Source organism: Phymastichus coffea, unplaced genomic scaffold (genome assembly GCF_024137745.1).
Source record: "Phymastichus coffea isolate CEN01 unplaced genomic scaffold, Cenicafe_Pcof_1.1 PCOF00057, whole genome shotgun sequence".
NCBI classification, from domain to species: Eukaryota; Metazoa; Arthropoda; class Insecta; order Hymenoptera; family Eulophidae; genus Phymastichus; species Phymastichus coffea.
Window position 1 is genome coordinate 522,683 of NW_026706868.1, and position 12,080 is coordinate 534,762.

The following is a 12,080-nucleotide window of genomic DNA, read 5'->3' on the forward strand; positions in this document are numbered from 1 at the left end:
GTTGCCTCTCCGCGGTTGCTTGCGCTCTAAATGAGCGCTGTCGTCACTCGATATTCGACGTATACATGACTAGATCGATCTCTAGAATTCTGTTTTTCACGTGAAATTTCGTTGTCTCTTTCCGACCACCTGAATAGCTTGCTTGTGCTTATGAAAATAGAGTCGTTCGATAATATCGTTGCTTGATAGAGACGGAATGGATATCGTTTTCCTTAGAGGCGGCAAAAAAAAATGAAGGTTGAAATTAACTAGACGTATATATACGGGGAGAGAACGGGGTCGTTTTTGCAAAAATAACATCTAATGTTCACTAATTAATGCGAGTATTGGACTGCGCAATTATTCACGTTCGCTTGGCGGTAGACTATACGAACCTAATTATTCAGATACTCTATCGTTGTATGACGTGGTTATTAGAGGTGAATTGTGCAAAGCTATAATGCCAGTCAAATTGACGCGGATTTAATATGGACGACGTACAATCGCATTATGGTGGAACAAAGATGAGCTTGCAAGCATTCAAAAAATCAAATCTAGTGTAATTGGATGTCGACGTGTGATAAATATTGTGTGTCCCTTCTGAACTGCAGTTATCGCACGTACGCGCACTAGCAGCGGGTGCCGGTGGCGGTGTCGGGGGTGGCAACCACCTGCCGCCACACGATAAGCTAGTTGCGGACGAAGGCTTCCCAAGTGGCGGTTCACCACCGAGGCCTGTGAATCCATCGCCGGCGACGGTGCAGCAGCTACTTCGCCGACAGCAGATTCGCCGCGAACGCAACGAGAGGCATACACCCGACCCGCACGACGACAACTCGATCAAACGGCCACGCGTGCTGTCTCCGCCGCTCAACAACAACGACGCGACGCCCACCGATTTCTCTATGGTCAAGAGCAATCATCTGGTCGACAAGATAGAGAACAACGGCTTACACGAGACGGAGAACGGACCACTGGACGACGGTATCAAGTGTGAGCCGCTCGAGTTGACCGGTGGCAACGGTGGCAGTATGGCTGCCGGTGCTGGCTCGCATTTGCCCAACAACGAGGACAGCTCGGATTCTGGAGCTGCGGCGTCGGATCGACCACCTGCCTCGGCAAGTAGCAACGAGCACGAGAACGAGCACGAGCATCCACCGACGCCCAACTACATGGCCGAAAGCAAACTCTTCGCTTCGACACCTGGCAGCTTCAATTTCAGTATGGCTGCGCTCGCCTCGGCCGAGCACTCGCCGCTTTCTGGTGAGCATTTGCATTGCCGACACTTTGAGCTTGCCTGTACGCACCGAACAATTGTCTTGAATTGAATGTTGTCTATTTTTTTCCTTTTTTTTTTGCCGTCATGTCTCTGTCGTTCGCACGTACTTCCTTTGCTTCATTTTTGTTACGCTTGTCGCCCTCGAACTCGCGATGTGAACTCTTATAGTGCTCTTTATTTGATTATAATACTTGCTGTTTTGTGCGTTGATAATGCTTGTCCTTGACTAAGTCGCGTCATTTACTCAATGGAAAATCTGCATGAACGCGCCAGAGTTATATAATCAAATTTCTTCAGAAATAGTTTCATGACTAATTTATTTCACGGAGGAATTTATTTATTGTTTAGTTTTAATGATTCCTCCGAAAGTTTTTCTAGCTTAACATAATTAGTTTCGAATGAATAATAATCCGCGCTTCGAATTATTGCGCAATCAAATAAGATTTGAATTTTGAAGTCGTTTCTATGAATGCGTCATTTGCAAATCTTGCAAATCTACTCAGCATGCAGTGAATTATAATTTTATGCATGAGATTCGGAATGTTTTGAAGTATTTTTTCGTCGAAACTGTATAGTAGTGGCACGTCGGCGAATAGAAGAGATAGATTTTTTTATCACTCTTGCTATTCAATTCGTAGTTGCGAAATTGCGTACAGGCTTGAGACTGCACTCCGATTAGTGGAGGAACGATTAGCTATGTTTGACGATAGTGAAATTTCCAGGGTTGGGCCACGGCTTGCAGACGGCGGATTTAGCGGGAACTTCGCAAGGTAAGAAATATTCCATGTTTTTCTCTCTTATTATCCTTTGTTTCACGTATACGTTTTATTTCCACACTCATTTATATAAGGTTTTCTAATTAATGATTTTTTTTTTACATTTTTTTATTGTTGTATCAAATTCAGTAAGTTGTTTATTATTTCGCCCTGTGAAATCACAAGAATTAGAGTAAAGAAAAATAAGAAAGCTTCTGATGTATCTTTAGATTTTCTTTTTCTCTTTTTGTTAAAAAAAAGTATACAAAATTATCACTATTTTTTTTATTATTGTTGTCTATTGTCGAAAAATAATAGAAGGGCAGACGTAAGGCTCGAATCTGCGTTCTTTTGATTTTTCAAAGGGCTCTCTTCGCTACTCTCTTCGATTCTCAAAATCGTCGGGCGGTAAAAAGCGCGCCACGTAGCTTTTCAAAGAACTTTAAAAAAATATATATACGCTCTTATAATAAGAATTTTCTTAAAAGACAAAAAGAAAAAAAATTGCCGTCTACGTGATGCGCGCCGCCCGGCTATACTACTTGGACGTAATTACGTAAGTCGCTGTGACTTGTGCAGTTATATCAAACTAACAAATCACAATTATTATGTACTGCCAATTTATTAAAAACAAAAAGAAAAAAAAACCTTTTTTTTTCATTTACTTTATTATTTATTTGGTTGCGGTGAAAGTTCATTATACCTCTGTCTTTCCTTGCTTTTGGAAGATCAATTCTCTTCTAATTTGGCATGCCACTTTTTTTATATTACCAAAATCATCCGAAATCATCACTACTTTTTTTAAATATTTTTTTTTCTTCGACGAAAAATAAAAAAAAAACGTCATTTACTTTCGTATAATGGACGTAACTCGCTTGCACTTTCATCTTTATTTTATTTTTCATTAGAAATTCATTAAACCGCGAGTTTAAAAATCGCCCGCTCGACCTCGTGGTTCCTTTGTCTTTCTACTTCTAACTTTCATGGTCACGTTTTTGTATTTTTTTTTTCTGAAATTACGAATGCCCAAAGTTTCTTTTTTAAAGCCGTCGAAGTTTTAGTATTTGAAGATTCGTTAAAGTAGAAACCCAAAGCTTCGTCGTTGAGCCGGCGGTCTTTCGTTATATTGGCGAAGAACAAGAAAGAGAAAAATGTCAGTTTGAGATCACTGTACAATCTATCATCGCCGCGATCGTCTCTGCGCGCTATAGTTTGCAGTCCTTATTTTTTTATTTGTTGCTTGAATAATGCAAAAATAAAATGAAATTGAGAAAGAGAAAAAGCTTTTGTAACACCATTTAACAATTATATGGACGAATTTGTTTATCCTGCCCTCGAGACGATCGTCGGCGAATAAGTCGACGAATCTCGACGATCACTTTTATATATTTACAATTGCACAGCGCGTACCTACTTACTATCTTAGTACTATATACATTACTTATCAATCTTTGTCGTGTTCGTACTGTCCAAATTGTCGCATAAGTTACTTTTTTTTAATTTCTGTATTACCTGAGTGTTATCGTCGTTCCATATTTGTCTCTAATTATAAAAAAAGTATAAAAAATTAGCTATGATCACACCATATATTGGCACGTCTACATGATTTAGGCTTGCCGAGTGCAACTCCAAAGAAACTATAAAACTCCTGTATGAAAAACAAACGTAAATGAAAAACACTTGAAAGCTTACATTGCGATGAAAGAAAAAAACCAAAGAGAATACATAAGACGAAGAAAAAACAAAAACTGATACGGATGATTGAGAATAATTGTCGAAGTCGTACGTATAAGTCGGTTGTGTGTTATGAAATTGCGGAGAGGCGTGTTTACCTCTCGGAAGCAGTTGCGCGCGAAGCGTTATCGCAGCTTTGGCGTTTATTGTTATTCGAGCTCCCCCGTATAACCAATAATATTCCATTATCACGGCTGAATAGTTTGGGTTTTAAAGGTGAAGAAGTCGCTCGGAAACACGAGCTTTCCTTTTAAATTTAGTTCTCCTTTTCCGCGGTGTCAGTCGCGTCGCGCGCAAGTCAGCTTCTATCGTGTGCGCGCATTCGTGCCGATAGCTTATCTAGATTAATGCGAATTTAGTCTCCTATTTCAGACTCACGCTAATCCAATAGTTATAATGACAAAAGGAGCTGTCGAAATGGTTATTATCGGAATTCTGTAGCGATCAATAACAAAGGAGTACATCCCATTTACGACCCGCATACATCAAAGATACACTCGCAACAAATATTTCTTTTATTAATCATAATCATCAGTCGAATATTGCCGATATTCCTGCAAACGTCCGTCAAATTTCTGGTCAATTAAAAAAAAAATAAAAGAAGACAGAAGAAGAAGTAAACGAGCACAATATAAGCCGATAGCGCGTCTGCGAGGATAGGAAATGGCCATTTGCAAAGATGAATTAGAGTGTGTGTGTTTGTGTGTGTGTATGTGTATACTTGTGTGAGAGAGAGAGAGAGAAAGAGTGACGGGCGGCTTAAAATATGCACATTTCGCAACTAGATTAGGCGACGGAGTATTTTTCTTGCGCACCAATCGCGCGCCCACGTATACAGACACACGCAAGACATCACACGCATAAGTTAGTCGTGCAAATGATAACCGACAAAAACCTTCGCGAAGATTCCGCTTCTCAGACTAGCCGGGACGGCAAACGAGCAAGAGAGCAGCGCTTAATATTGTAAGGTGATAAAAAGAAATGCGAGCGCACGAAGATATGTAACGATAACAATTTATTTGGCAATTGTCCAAGGCTCTTTGCAATAAAAAAGCATAAAATTGAGATTGTCGCATCTCGGGAGCGCTTTGTAGACTGGGCGCTTTCTTTGTCTCTCGTCCTCTCTACGCCTCGACGGCAAATGGAGCGTGGCATTGATTTGTATTTAATGCACAATTCATTTGTGTCGAGCGTCAGACTGCATTGCCGAATCATAATTATATCTTTAACCTTCGTAATGGCCAATTTAATTTAATAGGCAAATAGGAAAAGTTAGGATTTTTTCAACAGCTATTGTCATGCATATTAGTTATCGCTCGACTGCCTCAATTCAAATAAGAAAGGCCAATATCGCCGTCTCGAAACATTACTTTCACGAGATTGATTATCATCCTCGCGTAATTATGTTTGCGCTCACTACTACTTTTTTTCTATTATCAACGCGACCTAATTTCGCCGTACAAAAGATATAGATCGTCTGGCCGAACTTTTTTTTTACTCGTTATTAGTCACATGCTCGCTATATAGCGCGAGTTTCAGTATTTCTCTATCCACTATGAATTTTAGGCAGTTAAAACGACTAGTCACGCGTTCCTGTTTACCATGCGATTATACTTTACGAGCTATTCCCAAGCACAGGAGGGCGCAAAATCAGAAAGGGCTTGAGAAAGAAATACAAATAACATATGTGCGCGACTGATAAATTTAGAGAAATAATATTCGGGGCTTACTCTAGGTTAGTATTCGCAGCAGTGTCGAAAAAAAATGGAGAATTTATCGTTTTTGTTAATCGTGTTTAACGATACGCGAAATAAAAAGAGGAGCATGTGCGTGTATGAGAGCGAACGAGGGAGGGAGTTATTTTTCGATAACGGGCCGCAGATGCTATCCGCGAATTTCAAGGTCCCTCTATCTCACTACGCCTATAGCTCGCTCGCGAATATAAGCGAACGCGAGCGTTATTCGGCGACGACGGGCGGTCAAGTAAACATTGGCCTAAACTAAAAATACGACGGCCTTGGTACGCCACTCACTCGTTATGAGCTGTGTAAATGCGTGCGTATGTGTGCACGCACGTATCGCAGAGTTCGAGTTGCCAATTATTAGGGGCCAAGCTTTTTCGCTATCGTGACCTCTTAGTTTTGCTAATTCCCTCCGAAACGAGCTTTTTCGGCACACACACGCATATACGTACACCGTGATAGCGCGTCCTTGTGATGACCGATGTGTTTGCTCAGCGGATTAGTCATATGTCTGCCGTTCTTTTTTTTCTTTTTAATTTGACTCGTCTAGATAAAAATCTATGACCTCGGAAAGTTGTATGCGATTATTATTTATACATTTGCGTACATTTCTATCATCGAATTAATCTCCTGCTCGCTTTCGCAAGATCAATGTGACGATGAGACAATGCCTTTCTAGACCAATCTCGCGAGGATCTCGCAAGGAAATTGTAACGAGTGGGCCGCTTTGGCAAGCTTTCAAAAGGAAAACTCAATATCGCGGGTCAACGATCTGTATGCTGTCTTTTCCTTTTTTTCTTCCGGCTTCGCCACCAACTTTTCGTCGTTAGAGCTACTCCAATTAACGAACCTTAAGTGGCAATTATTTATTTTATTTTCATTTTCGAGTATGTTCGCAGATGAGAGGTGAAAAAAAATAAAGCATCACTGTCGCTCTTTATCAACTTATGTATAATACCGTTACGTTGAAAAATAATAATGAAGCGAAGGTGGGAAACTCGGAGAGAAACTATAAGTACGCGCACGCGATGACAGTTATGTAATCGTGTTTCGCTTTGATTCAATCTCTCCGCAGTCTCGTAGGTAATAATTTTATAAGAAACATATAAATATTTACCTTGCTTCTTTTTTCTGACCTCATTGGCATTTATACTTTTTCTCAGCATATCGCAAAGTCTCAGTATACTTCTCTGTATCGGAATTTAAAGAGCTTTCTTTATCAAGCTTTATCGTTTTTCCCTACATTTCTTCATCATCGAGAAAAAATTCACGAACTAAGTTTAGTGAGCAACTGCCGTAGACTTTTCGTTTCTCTTTCTCTGTCAAAAATTCAACTGTCGAAATTTCAAATTCAAATGTGGTCCAAATTTCCGGCTAACAAACTTTCTTTCCCAAAAAAACAAAAAAAAAATTCCGATACTTTATAGTACAGGACCGGTACACTGTAGAGCGAATATTTATTTGCCGGCGTATATAGACAACTTTAAGTTTTGAAATCTTAGCACGGCGGGAAATCGCCGCGTCGATTTACCGGCTCGACGACTCAAGAAAATACACGTAGAGTTTTCTCAGTGTCGGGAATCGATATGTAGGTTCACATTCCACAGGCATCCGCAGAGAGAAGAAGAGTAATAACTCGCGGCATATTGGTGTTCGATATATACTTTTTGCCCCCTCTCTCCCTTAGAGAAAAAGGAAAAAAGTTGATCTTTTTCATAGGGGTTATTTATCGTTTGCGGGGGATATCCTGCACTTTCGGAAATCGCGTGTGCGGGCGGTGGCGTCTCGTGAAATTCGGAAAGTTTGGTTATTTACGAGTCTGCGCGCATAATCTGGTTTGGCTGCTCGCTCAGGGTATATACCGCGGCAACGATCTCCGCGAGCGATACGATATCGTTCTAGTTTCGCGATATATTCGAAACGAACTTGTTTTCCGTGGCGCCATCTATAGGTCATCTCTGTGCAAAAGTGTGATGACAGAGCCCAGCCTTATCAACTACACGCATTTATAAAGCCTAATGTGTTATTTCTTTTTTGGCCGGATACATTATCGACGATAAACTCGAGTCGACCTCGAGAACCACGCCACACACAGAAACGCACAAATGCGCACACAAAAGCATCTCTCGATAAGCGACTCTAATCATTCGACCTAAGTTCCAATTGAAGCTTTTTCGAAACTGAAGAACTACGGAAATAGCGCAAAGGCTATAGGGAGGGTACGTAAGGTACAAGATAAATCCCGTCTAGCCAGGTTTTCTGCGAGAGAGAAAGAGAGAAAGAGGGAAGTGTATCGATCGGTCTGTGCTGTTGCGAAGAGAGAAAGAGAGTCAACATCAGTCATAATACACACGCAGCCCTACAGCCGAGCGAGCAGGGTTATTAAGAATAATACGCATCCTAGGCGTGCTTCAATAGACGTGTACGCGTCTTTATGTGTGTACGCTTGTGTGTATATCCCCCCACCCCATCGTCAAAAGCAGCGCGCCGCTTAGAAGAGAGAGAGAGAGAGAGAGAGAGAGAGAGAGAGAGAGAGAGAGAGAGAGAGAGAGAGAGATGGAGCTGGCTGCCTCCCGTTACCAGGGTAACCACGGTCGGGTGAAAGACCCATCATCACTATCCCACTGGCTGCTGCTGCTGACCTTGGATCTGTCGAGCACGTGGTTACGCACGTGAGCGTGTGAATGCATTCTCAGCGAGCTTGCAAGCTCGCGAAAATGAGCACGGGAAAGGATCTAAGATGATCCAGGTTAGATAAAAACCCAACGAGGATAGATTGAAGAAGAGATCTTAATCGATCGTCGTTAGCTACTCGATGGGCAATGACATGAGAAAATACGGACTAATGAGGCAGCACAAAGCTTGAAGATCTATATTATATCATGACAGATTCACCTTCGTTAAATTGGAGCGTGCGATTAATTGACGATTTTTGTTACTAGTGCTACTGCTGATTATGTAAGCGAGTGAGCGTGTGATCTGGCAAAAGCTCTTTGTATGAGTGTCTATCTGTCTTCGATACGATGCATTCGAGAGTTTATTCCCCGCTTGTATTAACGGCTATTTTGTATTTTAACGAGTCATCTCATTATCTCCGACTTATTAGCGCTTATTGGGCATGTAATTGTCACTACTGCTGCAACACAGTCGAGTGACTTTTAAATAGCCGCCTCATATCTTTTGGACGTGTTTTATTGCGAAAAAATAAGACAACAACAGTTTCCTATTATACAAGTCGATAGCGCTAAATTGGTACACGTCTTTAATTATGAGAAAGACACGTGCATAGACGTTCAGATAAATTATAAATAAACTCCGCCTTGTTCATCGCATCATTGAAACTTCATCATATATCTGTAAATATTTTTATATACTTTATACACGATTATTTTTTAAGCAAAATCTATGCACACACACCACTACTGTCTCCTGCTGTAAATAATAATTGCATCAACACATCTGATCGAATCCATCTTGGTGACTTGATTATATATATTTAAATATCTGATTATAAAACTAAACTAACGACACACCGCCTATATCGATTGGTCGCTGGACTCTTGGATTGCTTGCACTCTCTTCTTTTGTAAATCAACTAAAAAAAACTTTTTTGTTGCGATCAATGCTCTCAATTGATCATTGAGTATGAGTGGAATAGCTTTCAAGAAAAAAGTCACTGCAATTGATGTGTATAATTCCAACGTGTATCTTTCTATTAACCATGGGTTTATTGGTGTAATCAGAAGATTAAACTCATTTTATTGAAAGCTTACATGGAGACTAGAGCAAACGTTTGACATCTCGGTGAATGGTTCTTTTTTTCTTAACAACAGACGTGTTAATCAAATATTGTAACTTGCCAAGACAGTGAAAATAAACCAAGTAAAACCAACGGTTACGATTGTTGAGCACGGCTTGTCGGGGTGTTGGTGGCATTGCTGTAGACTGTAATAACAATACATTCGCACGCACTGATACAACGACACGCGACGTAAAAAACACACAAATGAGTTTTCGAGTACAAAGAGAAAGAAAGACAGGGAGAGAGAGAGAACGAGTGAGCGATAGAGAAAAACGAAAGAGGAGGAATCAGATAAAGTGAAAAAGAGAGAGGAAGAGAAAGAGAGAGACGTTGCATTGCAATAGAGGCAAAGACAAAAAGTAGAGCAGACGATACATAGCAATGATATGCGGCAAAACCTGCGGACTACTCTTCTTCTTCCCCTCTTCGCTGAGGCGTTTTTTCCATATAAATAATAAACTAATCTCTGCAAGCGAAGAAACCTATGAGAGAATGAGACGCGAGGTCCAAGCTCAAAAAAGTAACCGAAAAAAAACTGTCTGTTGGCCAGGTCTGTTGGCCGGCGGCGGTGTGGCAAGCGACGAATTTCGATGTGAGCCCTGCAACAAAAATCTGACCTCGCTGACACGGCTCAAGCGACACATACAGAATGTCCACACAAGGCCAAGCAAGGAACCAATCTGCAACATCTGTAAACGGGTCTACTCGAGTCTCAACAGTCTACGCAACCACAAGAGCATCTACCACCGTCAGCACAACAAAAACAACAACGATCAGCAACAACAGCAGCAACAGCAGCAGCAGCAGCAACAGCAACAGCAACAGCAACAGCAGCAGCAGCAGCAGCATCAGCAGCAGCAGCAGCAATTCGCCAACAAAAACGCCGTCAAGGGCGAACCGTCACATCTCACGTGAGAGATTACCGTCTCGTGGTGCTGGTCGTCGTCGTGCGTTATTGGTACCTGCTCCGAGCCGTGTCCGCGTAGTTGTTAAGTCTTTCTTTGTAAATATTGAGATGATGCGAGAGATTTGTGAGAGACTTTTTATATTCATTGATTGTTAGATTTATTATCTATGCACTAAATTTTTCTTTCCCTATGATAGGTTTAGTTCAGATATATATCTTACAGCGAGTATTCTTTTTTATTAATCCCTTCACACGGATTAGAAAACTCTACTCCTTCATTTATATTTTATTTCTTCTATTGTTCGTTAAAAGTACCTTACTATGTTAGTTGTGTATTTATTAAGTATATTTTTAACTGTTTCCACTAAACGATTTTACACCAATTACATGCCAAGTACTTACGTAAATTCTAATGAAAAATCGTGCATGCAATTATTAGCTTGCAGCGAGAAAACGGAAAAAACAAAGTTTACCTCGGCCGATGCTTAAGTGCAAATTACGATTATAGCAATTACGCGTTCCCTCCCGCATATACTGTACGGCTCGTGTGCTTTCCTTTGTCGATTCTACAAGCGGAAGAGTTTGAAGCGCTTGAAAAAAAGAAAGGAACTGGCCGTACGCGCCACTGTATTATGAATGCAATGATTTGTCATTCCTGTCCGCGTGGCGAAAGTTGAGAACTCGCGGTGATTAGCGCCTTACTCCTCGCTTTCTCTTTACGGACAACGTTGGGCTTCGATTTTGACTCCGTCCGTCAGCGACGCGCCTGACATTTTCGATCGATCGGTAACAATAAATCATTATGACCAAACGACAGTGCGTAGCCTCTCTTTATCGTTGCTGCCATATGCGTAGTTTTCGACATCACCTTTTTTCCGGCCTGACACCGTAAATTAGCCATGTAGCACAGATGCCGTTCGCTTCGTAAATTATTTTTAAAATACAATTAGCAGAAGTCGTTCTTCGAGTGCAGTAAGCAATAAAAAAGGGAGTAGAGGAACGCCTGACGAAAATTACGAAACTTTTTCCTTTTGTTGTTCGTTTGGCTGGTGCTGCGTGCGACAAACTTTATTACTCTACGGCCCAGCGTAGCTATTATTTATTAACGTTACGCTTTATTCGACTCCATTGTTTTGAGATGAATCATTTTTTATATCAAATGTTTACTGATCCGTACAATTAGAGTTAATACTAAGTAAGATTAGTTATTACATATAATACTTAGAACAGCCGGCTTAAGCTCGACATCCTGGATCCTGTCCAGATATACGAGAAAGAGAAAGACAGTGACAAGGAGTGAAAGAGAGCGAGAGAGAGAGAGAGAGAGAGAGAGAGAGAGAGAGAGAGGAGCGAAAGTGTAAAAGTGTGTTTGTATTTTGCACCAAGCCATGTAAATATAAAGCAAAAGGAAACTTATTTTTTATACTAGTGTCCGCTCTTACGATTTTCAAGGGTCCAGGTTGTAGGCATCTTTTCATAATTTTTTACGATGTATACTCATTCACCGTTATCTCATTATTTATGAATAAAAATTCACCTTTGTATAAAAACAAAATGTTTCTTTGTTGCGTGTTATTGTGCCGATGTCCGGCTAAACCTTTTGTTTTATTGGCCGCGTTCGAGTACTGCTACTACTACGGAGAGTGAAAAAAAAGAAATCTCGAACGCGCACCACACTCACACATCCAGATCTTTTTTTAGCGAGAGCGATTACATATACATATACATATATGAATATATATATATACTTATATATACTTATATATATATATCCATATATACATATATACGCGCCCGAGAATATTGGAAATTAAAAGTATATATATATATATACGTTGATCTCCTTGTCGCAAAAAGACACACTACACTCGTCCACGCCCGG

At 40.6% G+C, this 12,080-nt stretch overlaps 1 protein-coding gene across 11 annotated transcripts in view; it reads left to right on the forward strand.

The window, feature by feature from the left end:
* The window catches only part of LOC131666218 (broad-complex core protein), a 51,235-nt gene that overhangs the window by 18,707 nt on the left and 20,448 nt on the right, over positions 1 to 12,080 (forward strand). For 5 of the 11 annotated variants that reach the window (XM_058938677.1, XM_058938676.1, XM_058938682.1 and 2 more), the window contains exons 4-5: positions 591 to 1,242; positions 1,969 to 2,028. In XM_058938677.1, the coding sequence (XP_058794660.1) occupies positions 591 to 1,242; positions 1,969 to 2,028 (712 nt within the window). Of the gene's footprint in view, positions 1 to 590; positions 1,243 to 1,968; positions 2,029 to 9,841; positions 10,320 to 12,080 lie in introns of those variants that run through there. The other 6 variants (XM_058938678.1, XM_058938683.1, XM_058938685.1 and 3 more) reach the window with 3 other exon arrangements.